We start from the raw sequence: 19557 nt of genomic DNA on the forward strand, positions 1-19557 counted from the left end.
CATAAGAAGGGGCGGGAGAAGGGGGTGGGAGGGCGGCAGAGGCAGCCCCGCCCGGAGCGGCTGCTAGTGCTGCGGCAACCTGGTCAGAAGGCGGGGCGGCGCAGCAAACGCCACCCTCTTTCGTTCCCGCCCTTCGTTGCGTCGCCAGCAGAGTCGTTGGCCGATCGGCGCACTCTTCTTGCCGCCGCCGTTGCGTACGCCGCGCCCAACCGAGTAGGTCGTCGGACAGAGGCGAGCCGGTAGGGTCGCTTCAGCAGCTGCAACGGCCAGAGAAGAAAAACGTTTGCGTACTCCTTTACTTCCTTTTATTAATTGCCGGCCGAAATGCCTCGTGGAGATCGGGAGAGCGATTGGGTGAGTGAGGTAACGGACGGCGTGGTTTAGTAATGGCCGACTTCCCCCCAACATTCATTGTGCCCTTAACGGGTTCTTTCGCGGGCAGTGGGCGGGTAAGTCTTCCAAAGCCAGGAGGAAGAGAAAATGGCGGGCGAGGGGCGAAGGAGGAGGGGGGCTATATTCGATTCTCAACGCTTTTAAAAGCGGCGCGGAAGATTGTGGAGGGAGGCAGGCGAAGCCATGAGTGTTTTTAATGGCGGCCTGTTGCACGTTTGCTTTAATGTTTCCCTCAGGCGCTTATCTGGCCGACAGATACAATAAAATGCAAAACACGGAAACAATGGACGGGCGGCTTTTTTTCCTAGTATATTTAGATGTTTAAAAAAATTCATTTATAAGTTTACCGTCGATTAGCAAAAAAGGTTAAAGGGAAAGATGGAGTCTTCATTATCCTTAACATTTTGGCGCGATTATTGTTCTCCGATAGTCTGAGGCAATTTACGGGGAAAAATTGGCGATATGCTTTCGTTGCTTTTGGGTTTTCGGGAAATTATTGAAAAGGGTCCAGATGATGAATAATAATTGATTTTCACTGATTTTTCGGCTGTGCTCGAAAGCAGCCGATTGCATCCGGTTGCGAATTCTTGATGACGAGGCAATTTTTATTAATGCATTTTTGATATATTTAATTATACTACACGTTTTTATTGTATATAAATATACGCAAACAATACACTGAAGTAATTTGGGTCTGCTTAATAACACTATTGTTTCCATGCATACTATCGGTCTGACGAATAAGCATTTATTCAAAATTATATACACGACAAGGTTTCACGTGGTTATAGCCCTAAAATAGGGTTCTGTGAATATTTAAATACGCAGGAGTTAAGGCCGCCATTAGTGATGGAATCGTATTCTGAAACGGCATTACGCGAAACGTGTAGCTGATACAATGTGGAAATAAAGTTCGTAGGGTTGTTACGGAAACGGCTATTTGGATGGCGCGTTGGTGCCTGTTAGGGTACTAAATGCGGCACAATACGCCATTAGCGTAGGATCTAGAGATGACGCATGACTTGTTCGTTGGAACACTTGGTGGCGCAATTGGCGGGACTTGGTGTCTTACAAGGAAGACGTTAATGGAGAGGAAGGTTCTGGAAGGGCCGACGGCCGTTAAGAAAAGGAGGGAACAATTATGGCGAATTCGTTTTTTTAAATTCGATAGAGAGATGGAGAGAGATTTTGTTCTACAAACGATGACGGCAGGACAAGGGACTTGGAAGTTCTAAATGAACGCATCTAGGGCGAAAGCGCAACTTTGATACCTCTTTAATACAGCACTACAAAGGAAGGGCTCTGCGCATGCGCAGAAGAGAATAAAGTACTCGTTCTCCTGGGAACGAGTCTCCTCCCCTCCCTCGGTGTTCGTCGGCGCCATTTTCTCTTACAGTCCGCTGAGGACCTCGGGTTGTCGGAACCGTCACATGGCGGAGCCATCTTCAGTTGGGAGGCGGAGACTCAACTGGTCTCAAAGTTAACCGCTTCACAGGCGAACCCTACTTTTTTCAAATGGTTTCTTGTCGTTTTAGAATCACACTCAGGACTGTAGCCGGATAAATCGGTATCTACAAATTTAACATTTTAATGTCTGCTTATGCAGGGAGTTGCATATTAATTTACGCATGATATTAAGTATCCATGTTTTAGTCTAGAAAATTATGCAATGGAATAACATTGTGAGAGTTGTTAGTCTATACTATAAATTCTGCAACAGTTCCTTTGAATCCTTTTTCTATTAGAATTAATGATAGATAGTGCAAAAACAATATGGCTGAAAAGAACAGCTTAGAATATCTGTTTTAAAACAGAATTATATTGTCTTTATTTGATTACTTACAATTCATTTTCTGAAGTGGAGGACTAACCAGTTTTCCACATCATCTTGGTTACATATCTAAGCAGATGCTTTAAAATTTTAGATAGTAATGCCACTTAAATTTTATTCTTCAAAAATGTGATGTTAATATTCCAAATGTCAGATTTTTTTAACTCATTTGTTAGCTACATTGTTGTTTTATTTAACCCTGTTAGTCAGAAGGGCCTACTCACACATTTTTATTCAAATATCCCTCACAATAAAGACCGACCTCAAGACATTTGAATTAATGTTTCCTTTCAAATTAGTTACATGTTTTGGGAAGGTGATTTGGTAGATTAATAATGGCACCTTGCGATTCAAAAGTGTACAGCAAAACCAACATTAATATTAAACATATGAATATGTAGGAATTACATTTTTTAAAATTTATTTTACTGTAACCTTTTCATAAAATGTAGGGTGTGTGTGTATTACACACAGGCACAACCTAAGTTTATCTTTAAACACCCAAGATGTAGACTATCATATAGTTTAGTTATATTGCTCATTTTTTTAAAAAAAGCTAATACAGTGTATCGTGAAAGGTGTAAAACTTTGAGATTTTTTTTTTAATCAGAGGGAAAAGGAGCAGTTCCGCAAACTATTCATTGGCGGCTTAAGCTTTGAAACAACAGAAGAAAGCTTGAGAAACTACTACGAGCAATGGGGGAAATTAACAGATTGTGTGGTAAGTTTTCTTTGTGTGGTGTTTTTCTTTTGATTACTTGATTTAGGTTGTCTAATCCTGTGGTTTGTAGGATAACAATTTCTATTTCTGCCATGTTTTGAAAATGAAGAGGATGGTAAACCAAAATAATGGTTGGTGGTTATTTTAGTATTGTGATCCCATATAGTGATTTACGAAGCATGTTTTCTTTGGAGTATCTGTCCACATTAAATTAAATTAATAACTTAATAATTTTGGGATTATATGCTGATGGTAGAGCACACAAAAAGCTGCATAGTATGTCCTAGATTTAGTTTAATAATTCTGAAGAAATGTGGCTAATTAATCAAATAATATTGAGTTACTGGATAGTGTAACATTTTAATTTAGAATAAAGTCTTTGAGATGTAAACTGCATGGATATGTCAAGGCTATGATAGCACAGAAATTCAGGGCTAATACTCTCTCCAATTTTCCCCACAAATACAGCCTTGCAAGATAAGTTGGCTAGAGAGGGTGACTCTGGCCCAAGATCACCCCAGTTGGTTTTTCCTGAATTTCTTTTGAGAACCATGCTTATACCCAACATTCATGTAGGCCTTTAGCACAGTTATTGAATTTACTGTTGCCTATTAGTGTAACTGTCTGATACTTTTGCCCCTATAACTTATTTAATTAAATATGGGCTTTAATATAAATTCCCAAGTAACTATTGAGAATATAATCTACACAGATTAATAGTGAATTGCAAGTGTACACAAAATATCTTTCAATCAAATGTAGATATTACTATATACATTGTTGAGTTTTCCATTTAAAACTTTTTTTTTTCTAAAAATTGAAGGTGAATCAATTATTTTTAATTTTTAAAAAATGTGGAAGGTTTTATCAATGATATAACCAATAATATAAATGTTGGAAATGCCTGGCAATATTTCAATAACTGAAGGAGATCGTTTTAAATTTGTCGTGTTTTAGGTAATGAGAGATCCTGCAAGCAAACGTTCACGAGGATTTGGTTTTGTAACATTTTCATCTATGGCTGAAGTTGATGCAGCAATGGCTGCCAGGCCTCATTCAATTGATGGAAGAGTAGTTGAACCAAAAAGGGCTGTAGCCAGAGAGGTAAGTTTTGAAGTGTGGAGCAGCATTACAAAATGCTCTTTTCTACTGTGTCCTTTTATAAAGGCAATGATTTTAAAACATTTATAATAAATGGGGCAGTGTTTTAAGCTTTTCAGATGTTGCTACATTCCAAATTGTAGATAATTACTTCATAGGAAAATAATATCATTACATCCAATAGGTAAACTGTCCTGACCTTGAAACAAGACTGCTTTGAGATTGAAATGTTTTATATATGATTGGAATGGGAAATGTTTTTCAGATCCTTACCAATGAAACTCCTGATTTTCAAAATCCATGGAATAAATCAGTTTAAAATTTCTCTCCTATACCCAATACCAGAACCCCTTAATTTTATAACACTATTAATTGTCCCCAGGGAGAAAGATGATGTCCCTTTTTAAAAAAAATTCAATATACTATTTTTTCAAGGAATCTGGGAAGCCTGGAGCTCATGTTACTGTAAAAAAATTGTTTGTTGGTGGAATTAAAGAAGACACTGAAGAACATCACCTCAGAGACTACTTTTCAGAATACGGAAAAATTGATACAATTGAAATAATTACAGACAGACAATCTGGCAAAAAGAGAGGCTTTGGATTCGTAACTTTTGATGACCATGATCCTGTGGATAAAATTGTGTGTAAGTATCCAGAAATATTTTAAACAGGTATGTGAGTGAGACATTAAGGTTGCAGTTAAATTGTTTGTGTGTCTGTGTGTATTGCAGCCATTACCAGATGGGGTTTTATTACTAAAGTAATTTGTGTTACTGTTACTAGTTATTTTTAGTTAGTCTGAAAGCAAGTTTGTTATCTTGCTACTTGCAAACTTAGGTAACAATCAGAGGCAAGTAATAGAAAAAACACTTAACATGAATTGGTTAGTATTCAATAAGAATGTTTCAATAAAGTAGCTATACTTAGTACTTGGAGAATTGATGGGGTGATGCCAGATTTGGTAATTAATTGACAAAAATATTAAGCTTTGCTGGACAGTGATGTTAAAAAGTCAGAGCAGGAAAGGTGTAGAAAACTGGCTTGTGACTTCAGGCCAATATCAAGAAACTTAAGGCATTCTGGATATTCAGATAGTTCTCTACTTACAACCACAATTTAACCCAAAAATTTTGTAGCTGAGGAAAGCATTTGTTAAGTGAGTTTTGCCCCATTTTATGATTTTTTTGACATGGTTACAAATGAATCACTGCAGTCGTTAAGTGAATCATTTGGTTATTAAGCAAATCTGGTTTCCCCCATTGACTTTGCTTGTCTCCTGAGAAGGTTACAAATGGTGATCACATAACTGGGACAGTGTAGCTGTGATAAATACAGGTAGTTCTCAACTTGGAGACATTTATTTAGTGACGGTTCAAAATAAAATGGTACTGAAAAAAACTCATGACCATTTTTCATAATTAGCAACTGCTGGAGCATCCCCATGGTCGTGATCAAAATTTGGATTTGGTAAGTGGCTCATGTTGGAGTGACCCAGGTTATGTGATCACTTTTTGTGACCAGTCAAGCAAAATCAGTGGGAAAGTTAGATTCACTTAACCATGTCACTAACTTAATGACTAAATTGATTCATTTAATAACTGACAAGAAAAGTCATAAAATGGGTCAAAATTCACTGAACTGCATGCAATTTTGCTTAGCAATAGAAATTTTGAGCTTAATTGTGGTTATAAATGGAGCACTACCTATACATGCCAGTTGCCAAGCATTCAAATTTTGGTTATGTGATCATGGGGATACTGTAATGATATATGTCAGACATGTCAAACTCAAGGATGTGGTTAGATCTGGCCCAAAGGCCACTCTGGAGACACGTGCACAGGAGGCATTGAGCGCACAGGGGCTAGCGTCCCTGGTGAAAGGAAGTGCTGGCGGGCTGTGGGACCAGTGGGCAAGGCTGAGACACTTGGCAGATACTGCTGGGGCTCCACACGCTGATATACAACTTTGTGGTAGCCACTCTGGCCGGAACACAGTCAGCCTGTGGGGCAAGACAGCACAACCCGCAAGCACTTTCCTTTCATCAGGATGGCTCCTGCCCACCACATGGGGAAGCCATTGCCACCCTCTGCTCGTCCTGTCCTGGGCGGGTGAAGGAAGGAGAGAGAGATGAGAATGAGAAGGGAGGGGAGGTGGGGATGGAAGGAAGGAGGGGAATTGGAATGAGTAGGAGGGAGGGTCTGAGGGAAGGAGGAGGGAGGGGAAATGGAATGAGTAGGAGGGAGGATCTGTCCTCCTCCCCTTGCCCTCCCCTCCTAGTGGTCTCCCATCCTATCGCTGAGGATACTTTGCTTACAAAGCCGGGTCTCTTCTCATGGAGAGGGAGTGGGCCTCCCTCTGACCCATGCAGTTTGCCCTCCCGCACCCACCATGAGCAACCTGGCCAAAGAGAGCAAGCACATCAGCAGCAGCCTTGAGGATGAGGTAAGTGCTCGGGGAAAGTGGGGCTGGGCTGGGCTGCGGGATCCTGGTGGCCTGGGAGCTCAAGGGCCACAGTGGATGCTTACCCTCTGTTTGCCCAGGGCTCCTGACAGCCTGCACTGCTGTCTGGGGTCCTCCATTTGGCCTGAGAGGGACAGCAAGGCTCCTGGTGGATGGGGCTTTGGTGCTCGCCCTGGTCTCACCTTCCTTTGCTGGAGACTGCCAGATTCCCCCCCTCTCAGCCTTGCCTGGCCCCCCACAGGAGGTGGAGGACAGTGCTGCTGGGTGGAAGCACGTAGAAGAAAGGTTGCAGGAAGCCATTTCCTTCAAGTCCAATTTCTGCCTTGACAAATCTCTTGGAGGGCAAATTGCATAATGGGGGAGTTGATTGAGGGAAGGCTGCCCCAACAAGCCAGCATCCTTACCACACACGTATTGGAAACAGGGATTCCCTTTTGAGAAGGGCCAGCCTCATGCAGGACTAGGGAGTGCTGCTCCCCTGCCGCCACCTCTTGCTCTCCAGAGATGTCAAGATAGAAATTGGGATTCAGAGGAAACTGCTTCCTGCAAAAAATTTTCCTCTGTGCTTCCATATGTAGCAGCAGCAGCAGCCACCTCCTGCTTTGCTGGGAGAGGGCACCAGACAGGGAACACCAATGATATCTGGGATTGGGAGAACACCTCATTTGGCATTCTGTGCACATGCGCGCACACACATTCCACACACACATACCATTCCAAGCTTGGAGACTTATCTATATTTGAGCTTGCAGACTGCCAATCATGCCTGGGCTTGGGGAGAAGGCCCTCTCCTTTCTCTGGATAAAAATCCCCAAATTTAGAATGGCTGCCAGCAGTTTGGGAAGGTGAGAGCTTGTGGGTACCAAATTGTCCTCATGTCAGGTTAGCCAATATGACTTTTCTGTCCCGACCCAAGTCATGGCAGCCCAGCTGTGACCATCTGGCCATGTCCATCTGGCTACTGTGAGTTGTCATAGTCTTTTGGACTGAATAATTGTAAAATTAACATAGGGGATAGATGCATGAAAATGAAATGATGAGATTTGGTCATCTTTCATATGCAATTATTTCAAAAATCTCTTCAAACTTGATGTAACCAGTGATTCAATTGAATTACATCTTTTGGTTACAATTACATTTTGTTTTGCTAGTAAGCTTGGTCATTACTCTGTGAAGTTAAGTTGAAATTTTTATTGTTTGTCTAAAATTTTATATTTTAACAGTGCAGAAATACCACACAATCAATGGACATAATGCAGAAGTAAGAAAGGCTTTATCAAGGCAAGAAATGCAAGAAGTTCAAAGCTCAAGGAGTGGGAGGGGAGGTATGTTTGAATTGTATTATATTTAAATTAGTTATTTTTAAAAATAATATTAGAGGTAATTTTTAAAAAACATTTTCAGGTAATTTTGGCTTTGGAGATTCACGTGGAGGTGGTGGAAACTTTGGTCCAGGACCAGGAAGCAATTTCAGAGGTGGATCTGGTAAGTCAGAAAATCACTCATGATAAACACTTTCTAATATCTTCCATTGCATATTTTTGATCCAGGACTTCATAAGATTAACAGCTAAAACTAAATCCTCGCAGCTAAGCAGACTTTGAATGTTTTATTTGATTCATAATGAAGGAAACTTAAAAATGTTTTTTTCCACAGATGGCTATGGAGGTGGTCGTGGATTTGGTGATGGATACAATGGATATGGAGGGGGACCAGGGGGTTAGTATTCTGAATATTTTTATTTTTGAGATATTGAAATGATTTTTAAAAAATAATATTGAAATAGCAACATCATTTACAAGTTGATGTTTTAGTTGATGTTTTGTTTGCATTGAAAAAGTAATTAACATGTTATATGTTGGGTCCTCCAGTGAGGTTTATATCTATTCTGTTTTGAGTTGAATATTCATAATAGTCATTCTTCGTCTAAAATCTATTGTAGGTCATGCAGACATTGTCTAATATAATTTGATAATTCGTCTGTTAATAAGTTCTGTTCAGTTTTATACATGTATAAATACTGATAGAGAGCTAGTTTGGCGTAGTTGCGTACTGTGCTAGGAACCAGAAGGCTATAAATTCTAGTCCTGAATTAAGCATAAAGCCAGACAAATGATTTTGAGCCAGTCATTCATTGTCAACCCTAGGAAGAAAGCAAACTAACCAACTTACAATGTTGCCAAGAAAATGGCGTGGACTGGTCTAGTTGCTAGAAGTCAAGGCTCATTTGAAATTAATGTAAATATATTATAAATATTGTCATATATTATTACATAGTGCAAGTATTCCAACAAGCAATAATTAATGCATTGCTCATCCAAGACATAGACAATGTTATCATAAATTTACTTCAATAATATATGAAAAAATTGCGTATTACAATATTGATGTAAATAGTTTAGTATCAAAAGACAGATTTCTGTAACCAACCAATGGAATATGGATGTAAAAATACTTCAAATAACAATAGATTTGACAGCAAAATTCAAATATGGGGGAAAGAGCACCAATTCAAAGCTAGATTTGCAGCCAAACCTCTTGGTCAGAAGCTATTCATGAGAAATTATTTCTAATTGAAAGCAGGACTAAAAAGACATTACTGCCCACAGGCAATAAATCTATAGCCAGAGAAAAAAGCCCTCTATTTGGAATTTTCCAAAAAAGTTCCAAATTGTCTAATTATAGTTATTGAGATTAATGTAATTGCTATCTTAAGATGATTTCATTTGTAGATAGCTATACTACAAGCATATTTATGTAGTTTTACATTATAACAGGTGGCAATTTTGGAGGCAGTCCTGGTTATGGAGGAGGAAGAGGTGGATATGGTGGAGGAGGACCTGGGTACGGCAACCAGGGTGGGGGCTACGGAGGTGGATATGACAACTATGGAGGAGGTAATGATTATTTAAACATTTGAAATGAGAATAGTTTCCTAAACTAGTTAAGAAATATGTATTGATCTTGCCTAAATTTCAAAAAACATATTGGCATGACTTTTCACAACAATGGTCTAGCTGCTGTTGGGACACTTCTCAACCGTGGCAGGCACCATGCTGGCAGCCCATGCTGCTGGCCTAGCGTGGGCTCTTTTTACCCTGGCAGGATGGGTGTGCCAAGAGCTTGGCCCTGATTTGAGGCCACAGGAAAGCAGACAGTGGAACAGAGAGGGCAAAGCCAGTGCTATCTGCCCAAACACTTTTTGCCCAGAAGGAGATGAAGCTTCATCTGCTTGAAAAGGGGACGCTTTGAAATGGAGTGATTAGTTCCATTTCAAGATGTTCACTTTGCAAGTAGCCAGAGCTTCATCTCTGGGTGAAAAGTGTGCATCAGAGTCAGGTGGAGGCAGAGGCAATTCCAACACGCGCCCATTCCGTCCCCTTACCTGCAGCCGCACTGAGCAGATGCCCACACGACTGCATGCCTTGCCTGCTGTCAGTGCCACTGCATGAATCTCCCATGAGTTAGGCAGCCACAGAGCACTTCTGGATCACCTGTCTTTCTCCTGCAGCTTCCATGCCTGGACTTACTGATATTTTCTCTGCATCAAGGGGCCGGCAGGCTGTGGTGGCTGCCAGACAGTGCTCACTGCCATTCATGCTGGCCACTCCCATCCCTAGCTTATTTTTGGAAAGCTTATTAGGCCCACCCCAAAAGATCAGGTTTCTTGTTAAAAGCTGGTGTCTTAGCTTGTTTACACCTCTTGTATTCACATTAAGGTTATCTTTGAAATGAACAAAATACTTCTTTATGCAGGCAATTATGGAGGTGGGAATTACAATGACTTTGGAAACTATAACCAACAGCCTTCAAACTATGGTCCAATGAAAAGTGGAAATTTTGGTGGAAGCAGGAACATGGGAGGACCATATGGTGGAGGTAACATAGAACAAAAAGTATCTTCTGATTTCTTAGCATTTGTGTTGATTTTACTACCAAAACAGAACAAATTAGGTAGATCTATTTTTCTAAGCTGCTCTTTTCTGTTAATGTAAGCCAACAGGTTTGCTCTATCTTCTGAAATTAAGTTCCTCCCAAGATTTAAGCAGTCATCATTCTATGTATATTTTATACCCCTAAATTTTATTCAGTAGAAAATAAGCAGAATTTGACAATCCTAAACATTATGTATTCAGTTATTTTTAATGCTTTGCTTGATTAATTAAAATTATTAGAGATATGCTTGTTTAGACCATTTAATTCTAGAAACATATATTTGTAGAATTAAATGTTCACATAAAATGTTCATATATCTGGGCCTGTGTGATATTTGAAAAGGGAATATTATAATTGACAAGTATCAAAATGACACTAAAATGAAAGTGTATTTTACAAGTTTTTGGGTAATAACTTGATTGATCAAATAGAATAAATGGAATGCTTTTTAGCAAGCAGCAATCTGACAATTTTAACAATCTTAGAGATTTGGCAAAATAAATTGTTTAGTGGAAAGTTCTGTTACTAATTGTTTTCTGTTTTTTACTAACTCAGGAAACTATGGTCCTGGAGGAAGTGGTGGAAGTGGGGGATATGGAGGGAGGAGTCGTTATTGAACCTCTGTAAGCTTTTCATGGGTGAGTGTACATTTAATATAAAATTGCAGTTTTTCTTAGTTTTAGCTGCAGGGGTAAAAGCTTTTTAGGGTCATATTATCTTTCCTTTAAAAAGACAATTGGGATAACTTCATAACCTATTTTTTTACTCTTTACTTCTGTTGAAACAGGCTTCACTGTATAAATAGGAGAGGATGAGCCCAGAGGTAACAGAACAGCTTCAGGTTTTCGAAATAACTTTGTTAAGGAAACACTTATCTCAGTCATGCATAAATATGCAGTGATATGGCAGAAGACACCAGAGCAGATGCAGAGAGCCATTTTGTGAATGGATTGGATTATTTAATATCATACCTTACTGTGGAGGAAGGATTGTAAAAATGCCTTTGAGACAGTTTCTTAGCTTTTTCATTGTTGTTTCTTTTTAGTGGTCTTTGTAAGAGTGTAGAAGCATTCCTTTGATAATGTTAAATTTGTAAGTTTCAGGTGACATGTGAAACCTTTTTTAAAAAAATTTCTCTAAAAGTTTTGAAAAGCTATTAGCCAGGATCATGGTGTAATAAGACATAACGTTTTCCTTTGAAAAAATTTTAAGTACGTGTGTAGAGTTAAGAAGCTGTTGTACATTTATGATTTAATAAAATAATTCTAAAGGAAATGTTGTGTAATTATAGATTTATTTAAAATATATTGTAAATTAAGGCAAGGAGTGGGTAGTAGAAGGTCCCACAAATACTATAAATTTGTTGTTGTACATGTAATATGTTGGTTAGATAATGTTTTCTGTAAATTACCAGATTAATACATAGATAACTTAAGGGATATCTCTGCAAAGAGAAACACCTTTTTAGATCTTTTAGATGCTGCTTCTTCAATGGCAAGTAAAGGAAATATCCCCAGCGAGGTACTCTTCCAGGGACACAGGTCTAGTGCAAAAGAACTCTTGAGAACGGCAATTAAGTTCAGCCAGTCTTAAAAGCTGTGCTGTACTTCTCCAAAACTTTAACTACAGTAGTTTTAAGGATGCCAACGAGAGCTGAGGGTTCTAGAGCAAAATAGTTCTAAGCTTCAGTTAAACCACTTTAGGTAAGATCTTATTTACTTTTACTTTTTTTAATATTCCAAAAACAAGAAACTATTACTATATGACAGTGTACTGTTTCAGTATAGTGGTTATATTATCTAGTTTAACATAGCAATGAACCAAGTTAATAATTGTGCACTGGAAAAATTTCTTGTTTTGATTTGGGGGTTTGGGTATTTACTCTGTTTTTCATTTGTTGGTTGGTTTCATTTTTTGCTGTTATATTTTGATTTATTTTTAACTTCAGCTGCTTAACCTATCTTTTCCCTACTGGAATCTAGCTTTATACACCATGGACAAGCAATAGACCTGCTGAACAAATGAACCAGCCAAGTGTCTAATGATTTGCAAGGGTTCCATCCCTGCTATGGGTAGTTAAAATGGTATGTCGCAGCTTTTTAAAATGGTACAATATCTTGTTTTACCCATTCTTATATATTAAAACCTGAAGTTGAAAACTATGGCTCTTCAGAATAGGACAATTGCATATCTGTTCTTCGGTACAACATATTTTAGTATCACAGAATTTGTGTTTGAATTTTATGTGTGAAAGTGAAGTTTATGCAGAATTTGCATACAGAATTCTTCCCCTCACTGGTCTTGTCAACACTATATAGCAATATGAATTTAGAGAATTGAAGTGTCATGTGGTATTCAAATTCAGCTAGCTTACAAAAGTTTCCATTGCGTATATTCTAACACTGCACAATGTAAAATTATTCTGTTATTGAATGCTGTAATTACCTTCAATACGATGGACATGGAATTTTTTTTTATTTAGAGGGATATTCTGTTTAATATAAATTAAGGTTTTAATTCCAGAATCTTCAGTTTTTAAATACTCTTATATTACCCTTTTAAAAATTCTATTTTGCTTTGTACAACTTTTGCACACTTAAAAGCCTGGCCTTGCCTCATCTATTTTCTAGCCATTTGCTGAATTTTTTTTCCTGTGATACAAAGAGGCTTCTGATAAACTTCTTCAGATACTTTCTTTTTCTTTGGCAGGAAGGTGCCAATGCTGCAGGTAACTAATGAAGAAGTGGTCAACCACAGAAACTTCAAGAAATAAGATATTTCTTTTCTCTTCACAAAATAGTTGGTTTTGCTGGTTTTTATTAAACCCTTTATAGTTTATGGTTTCAGTTGCAGCCTATTGTAATTTAGTCAAAGCTTTACAAAATGAAAGGTACACTTTTTCTAAAGTTCAGACTCACAGGAAATCAAGAATAATGTAAATATTTGACTTTTATAAGTGTTATAATAAAAACTTTTGTTTAAAAATATTCCTAGTCTGATACAATATTACCATTTTATGAACACCCCAAATGATTAAAAAAAACCAGTTCTTCAATGCAGTGTGGACTGTACCAAATTACATACTTGCCGGCATCATTGTGTGTACTATTATACTGCTATAAGAAATGGAAAAATAGCACAAAATTGGCACTAAGAAGAGAGGAAATACTATGCTTAACTACAGAGTTTTCGGGATCGTATCTATCCATTTATCTTCCTTTATGCCCAGTGACTGCAGCATAGTATAACCTAAGCATAGAAGAATGAAGAAACAGCTGCAGAAATAATTCTATAAAAGTCAAATATAACTGGGAAATACTACAGCATCCTACAAAATGGGACATATTGTCCCTTAGCATCTTAAGGCAGAGGTTACTTTTTTAGCATCTAAAGAAAAATACTGCCTATACTGCTGGGGAAAGCAACAATATTCTGAAAAGGTGCTTAAGCATTAAGTGAAAATCAATAAACTGTAAGAATCTAGTTACAAAAATGAGTTGGGCAAAATGGCTGGTAATTTTATTTGTATCCTTATGTTTAGTACATAATACAATATATACAATAGCAACTGCAAAAACATTAGGTGTAACGCATGGAAATACCAGTGTTATTAAGAATGTATTTAGCTGATAATTCTGTCTTCCATCACTGTTTAAGAACTAAAAATTTAAATCAGTAAGATTTATAGAAGATAATACTTCCAATTTTTTCAGTACATTTTGAAGTATGGGATTCTTATGGATAGGAAAATAAAATAAGTGGAATATAGTTAATTTGGTCTTTGAAGGTAATGATAGAATAATTGCATACAGTAGAAGCCTCTGACCACGACCAAATCGGCTTCCAACCAAAACGTTCACAAAATTTTTGAATCTGGTCATGAACAAATACTTGGGTGATGATCAAACACGACCCCTGACCCAGAAATTCCTGAAGATGAAACATTAGAAGACAAAGAAATCGCCAAACTTATGGAACAAATTATGGTTGTGACCAGAGGTTCTATGTATGCCCATTATGAACCCTAATTCTTAAGGCATATTTTATTTAAAAGACTGAAATAAATGGCTGTATTAACATTCTTAGGTACAAGGCTGGTACTTAAGATAGTTCTTAAGATTGGATGCTTTTGCAACTGCAACAAATATTTTAAAATTGGGCACATTCATATGATGACTTGCTTAACAACCAAGCATGACTTAATTTGTGAGCTCAATTAAGGTCATAGCTTTGTGTTTTATATAAAATATTTTCTCAAACAATATAGGAATCTTAAGCAGATTGGAAATGATGCTTGCAAAATCATCAGTGTTTTTACCAGAGATACATTTGTATAAAACAGCTAAACCAGTACAGCCTAGGTAAATACAAATTGGTTCACTGGGCTATGTATTAACAATATTATACAAATTAACATTGGGATTAGGAAGGAACACCCCCCAACAAAAAAAAGTAATGACATCTGTAAAATTGTATAAATTGTATAAATACAGAAGCTCGGTTTTCTGTAAAAAGTAATTCTGTGCTGTTTATTTTATTCAGTATACAAATACAATCTCTTGCATTTCCGTGCGTACAAGTTCATGCTCATGGAATCTATGGGTAGAATTGTAATGTTAACATCTCAGGAACTTCCCTAATGTAAAATACAGTGCTATGTATGCTAATGTATAGAAATATGAGACATATTGTAGTGTGTGCACTTTGTTATGATAACGCTTCCAAATACCGTATTTTTTGCACTATAAGATGCACTTAGCTTTTGGGGAGGAAAACAAATTTGCCTCTGCCTCCCAGCAATTTTCCTCCTTACAGCAAACAGTCTGGTCAGCTTCAGCACTGCCTAATTTAGCACTAACAGCTGATTGGTGTTTGGATCAGCTGTTCCAGTCTGCAGGGATCATCTTCACGTGCCCCATTTTCAACCTCCACACGTCCCATTTTTGGCTTGATGGCAATAGCCACTGCCTGGAATGGGCCAAAAATGGGGCACATGGAGGCGGCGATGGTGATCCCCGCAGCCTGGAATAGCCAATCAGCTGCTCATGCTAAATCAGACTATGCTGAACAGCAAGGAGGCAAATTGGAGGCCGAGGTTGAAGGGTGGGGACTGGAGGGTGGGTGGGGCTTCAACATTTGCTCTATAAGACGCACAGACATTTCCACCCACTTTTTTGGGGTGGAGGGGGAGAAATGCGTCTTATAGTGTGAAAAATACGGTAAGTAGTAGATGTAGCATTTAGGCTATAGCATCAATTGGGATTGGAAATTCTGTTACTGAGTGATGCAATCATAAAGCATCATAACACACGAGGACTTCATGTGTTAAGCAATGGCATGATTGCTGTGGGACACTGGTGCTGCATAGTACAGATGGGTGAAGTAGCTAGAGGGAGTATGGAATGTTGCAAATGGCAATTATATGACCATGGATCGTTAACCATAAGTACATGCCAGTTGTCAAGTGGCCAATTTTTGATAACATGACCATGGGATGTTGTGAGGATTATGAGGATTGGTCAGAGGTCACTTCAGTGCTGCTGTAACTATAAATTGTAAATTGAGGACTGTCTACACCCTGGAAATGAATAATACACCCTTGATTTGAAAAATTATCTATAACCAATTCTTGTAAAAGTGAGACTTAACTAGCTGAGCATGGAAAGTAAAGCAAATATTTGTCAGAAAGAGTGGGAGGCTAGCTCATATACCTCAGCCCCAACTGCCAATAGCTAGTGAAGGCCTGCATGGTTACTCTTAGGAACATCCATTGTCCCAATGTACATGAAAAGCAGTGATATTTTTTATTTTTAAAAGCTCCCTTATCTGCAACTAGTGAAATTGCGGGTGATAGGATTTTCTGTGGTCATGTAGTTAGCACATTAACATCCGTATCCATGCGCAAGCTGAATAAATTATACTGAACAAATATAAAATGGGTTTAGTCTATTTTTAAAGTTACCTAGGTTGAAATTCTTTAAAACAGTAAAATTAGGCAAGGAATACAATTGAAGTTTTTCTTCTGGCTTCTTGCAAATGCAATCCTTAAGCACGATTTTAAATTTTCGCCTATCATAATTGTTTCAGTTTGGGGACTCCTGGTTGATTTCTATTTTAGGTAAGAATAATACAGTACGATTTCCACAACACTGAAGGGCACATTGGCTTGTATTAATTGTTCCTTGGTCATCTCTCAATTTACTGAAAACGTTCCAGCAAAGATCATTCAGTTTTTGTTTTATATTGCGAATTGACCTTTTGTATTGTGCTTTCTGTTTCTCAAGCTTTTCAGTCTGCATCTGAAGACGATACACTTCATCTTTCAGGTTCATAATTGCATCTAGTTTACGTTTACGGCAGTTTTGAGCAGCAACTTTATTTTTTCCTCTTCGTCTTATATCACGAATGAGTGACCGTTGATTATCTGTTAGGTAGTAGTTTGATAACATGCTATTAAAAGACGCTACAGGCAAGGTCACTATATCATAAACAGAGAATGGAATTTTCAGAGGTTTTGCCTGGTATTCACAATTTTGATTTGTATCATTTTCATTTTCAGTTCTTTTGGATTCTTCTGGCCATCTTAAGTAATCCTCTGATACTGAGAATGTCAGCTGTTGTAAATCCTGATTGTATGTATGATCATGGAATATACCTACTAGTAATTTTGTCCCATAGTCATAATTGCTTTGATGCTTTGTATGGCAATATTGTAAGCAACCATCTCTTACAGCTACTGAATCATTTGATATGCCAAAGTTGGCATCCTTGTCAGAAGACAATACAAGGGATGCATTACTGTAATTTAAGTCTAAAGAAAGTCCAGAATCTGAATCTCGTTCTTCAAAATGATAGGTTTCTGCAAAGTCAAAATTTCCTTCCATGGTTAATGGCATGAAATGTATTTTCTCATATCCATTTTCATTCAGGCTGAAAAAGAAATCTTGGTTTGTAAGACTTGTGCAGCAATGATCATTTGCAAATAATTCTAACATGTTGGTCTCGTTCATTGGAGATGTATTTAAGTTGGGTAAAATCTCTAGCCTGTCCACGTCTGTTACATTAGTGTGATCTGATCCCATCACTGTGGCATCGTGAAGGCTCACATCATGACTAATCGCTTGGGCTAAATCTGTAGGGATCTGATGAAAGTTTGTCAAATTCACATCTTCACTGTTGCTCGCTTGTTCCTGAAAGGGTGTAAAAAAAAGTTTGTTAAAGGTGAATCATGTAAGTCATTTGAAAAAATTACCAGGTTGAACATAGGTTCAAAGGTGTTCTAGAACAGATAATTACAGTTATTTCCAAAGGAATCCTTGGTCTATTACCACATCTTTGCTACAGGACTGCAGTGTATTCAAGACAAGACATCGGTTTTTTTTTATTCTCTTGATGAAATTGACATGCCGTATTTGTACCTGTCGTGCTGAAATTGGTCTGTATTGGGGACTGCATTATGACCAGTATTCAGCATAGCGACTCTTCAGCTCTGGCTTCTGCAGCAAAAGATTGTCGTGAAAGCAGGTGTTGGCAACCCACGGCTATGGAGCTGCATGTGGCTTTTTAATTCGTCTGCTGAGGCTCCCTGTTGCTCAAAATGTGCCTCAACTGTCAATGTGCAACACGATTTACTGAGCTTTTTAACCCCCGGTCGGCCAACCCTGCCTGGATAAATCTAAGGACAAAAATTGCAGAAGAAAATGTTTAATGGTACACGGGCAGATCAGATCTATTTGCTTTCATCGCTGACGAGACTGGTTCACCAGTATGCTTAATACGTGGTGAGAAATTGGCAAACAAAAAGTCAAATGGTTCAAGACATTTCCAGAATAAAAACTCAGCCTTTGCTGAAAATATCAGGATGGAGATGAGAAAAAAAAAGCCATTTTGGAACTGATGCGGAAAGTTGGTCTGAGCAAAAGTTTCAAGAAATGGATGAAGTCTGCAAATTCAACTACATGTGCTAATTTGGTGGCCGCTCAAGAGATAGGCACCGGAAGCTGTTCACAAATGGAGATACATAAAAGAACCATGATTTCAATACACCTACTGGACTTCAAAAACGAGTGAAATTGTGCAGAAAAATAGATATGCCTCTGCTGTGTTGAGGTTCAGGAGCAAAAATCACATTAACCCACCAGTATGCATGATAAAAGGATGATGGCACACAGAAATGGACAGCATTTTGTTTGCTGCAGGTGGATAAATTAAGTTGGGCTTTATTTCATAAATATGAGGACTCAAATAGACATTGAATATTTTATTTCAAAATAATCTTCAATCCAGTGTCCTTTTTTGGGGTGTTCAAAATGTTTTTGTTGCATGCAGAAATAAAAATTTGTTTACTCTGTAGTAGTACATTGATTTCCTAAATACAACTTTTTTATACCTAGCATAAAGGTAGTGTTAGCGTAAAAGTGTTACCTTCATTTTAGATATCAAAAGGGTTTTGTGGCTCCCAGTGTTTTCTGTGGGAAACAGTCCAAATGGCTCTTGAGTATTTAAGGTTGCCACACCTGGACTAAAGGATTTAAAGCAGTATGTGTCACATTCCTCTGGTTAAAAACATTGGCAAATAAATGACCATGACTTAACAGGTGCAATTCAGGGAGCAAATTTTCACTTATAAAATCCCTCAAGAAGGGTTGTGTTTGTTGAATTGTCCATCTCCAATTATTTCTCACTTATGGAAGTGGGATGAGAATGTAGGAAGTGGGATAGGTATCTCCAGATCCCCCAGGATTGCCATCTAATCAGTCCAAGGAGTGCTTTTTATCTTATAGCATTTCCCTATTTATAGGATAGCCCACTCCTTGACATTCAGGTAGCCCTAGAGCAGGCACTTTGCTGAAGTTTGGATCTAGGTAATGGGTAAGCCTATTTATTTAGCACAATGGCTATTTGGGTTTGTGTTTAATGGTTAATTGAATGTTAGCAGCCCAGACTTCAGTGTCAGTTAAGTCATTTAAGTCATCCAACACTTTGTGACCCTCTTGAACTATAGCACACCAGAACTCACATTCTTCCACTATCTCCTAGAGTTTGTCCAAATTCATGTGCAGTGTGTTAATATTAACCATTTCATTCTCTGCCATCCCCATCTTTTGCCTTTA

General features: G+C 38.1%; 2 protein-coding genes across 6 annotated transcripts in view; one reads left to right on the forward strand and one right to left on the reverse strand.

Moving 5' to 3' along the window:
- Window positions 1-87: 87 nt before the first annotated feature.
- On the forward strand, window positions 88-18792 carry HNRNPA2B1 (heterogeneous nuclear ribonucleoprotein A2/B1). Of its 5 annotated transcripts, XR_015745542.1 has the most exons (13): window positions 118-354; window positions 2835-2945; window positions 3903-4049; window positions 4482-4692; window positions 7732-7833; window positions 7913-7993; window positions 8165-8227; window positions 9286-9405; window positions 10265-10387; window positions 11000-11082; window positions 11913-12147; window positions 12427-12528; window positions 13154-18792. XR_015745542.1 is itself a non-coding variant. In XM_087944857.1 (11 exons), exons 1-10 carry the CDS (start codon window positions 325-327, stop codon window positions 11059-11061), a joined length of 1050 nt encoding a protein of 349 aa, XP_087800983.1. In that variant the 5' UTR covers window positions 88-324; the 3' UTR covers window positions 11062-11082; window positions 11232-11719. The 5 variants fall into 5 exon arrangements, 3 of the variants coding, with proteins under 3 accessions (XP_087800983.1, XP_087800984.1, XP_087800985.1); XR_015745543.1 differs by lacking the exon at window positions 11913-12147; XM_087944857.1 differs by lacking the exons at window positions 11913-12147; window positions 12427-12528; window positions 13154-18792 and adding an exon at window positions 11232-11719 and having other exon boundaries at window positions 88-354.
- NFE2L3 (NFE2 like bZIP transcription factor 3) overlaps window positions 16290-19557 on the reverse strand; it is a 12168-nt gene continuing 8900 nt past the window's right edge. Inside the window, exon 5 of the mRNA XM_026673615.2 lies at window positions 16290-17634. Within this exon, the coding sequence (XP_026529400.2) occupies window positions 16528-17634 (1107 nt within the window). The 3' untranslated portion in view covers window positions 16290-16527. The remainder of the gene's footprint in view (window positions 17635-19557) is intronic.

This window comes from Notechis scutatus, chromosome Z, assembly GCF_049901735.1.
Source record: "Notechis scutatus isolate UNSWTSFEM ecotype Mainland chromosome Z, rNotScu1.2, whole genome shotgun sequence".
NCBI lineage: Eukaryota > Metazoa > Chordata > Lepidosauria > Squamata > Elapidae > Notechis > Notechis scutatus.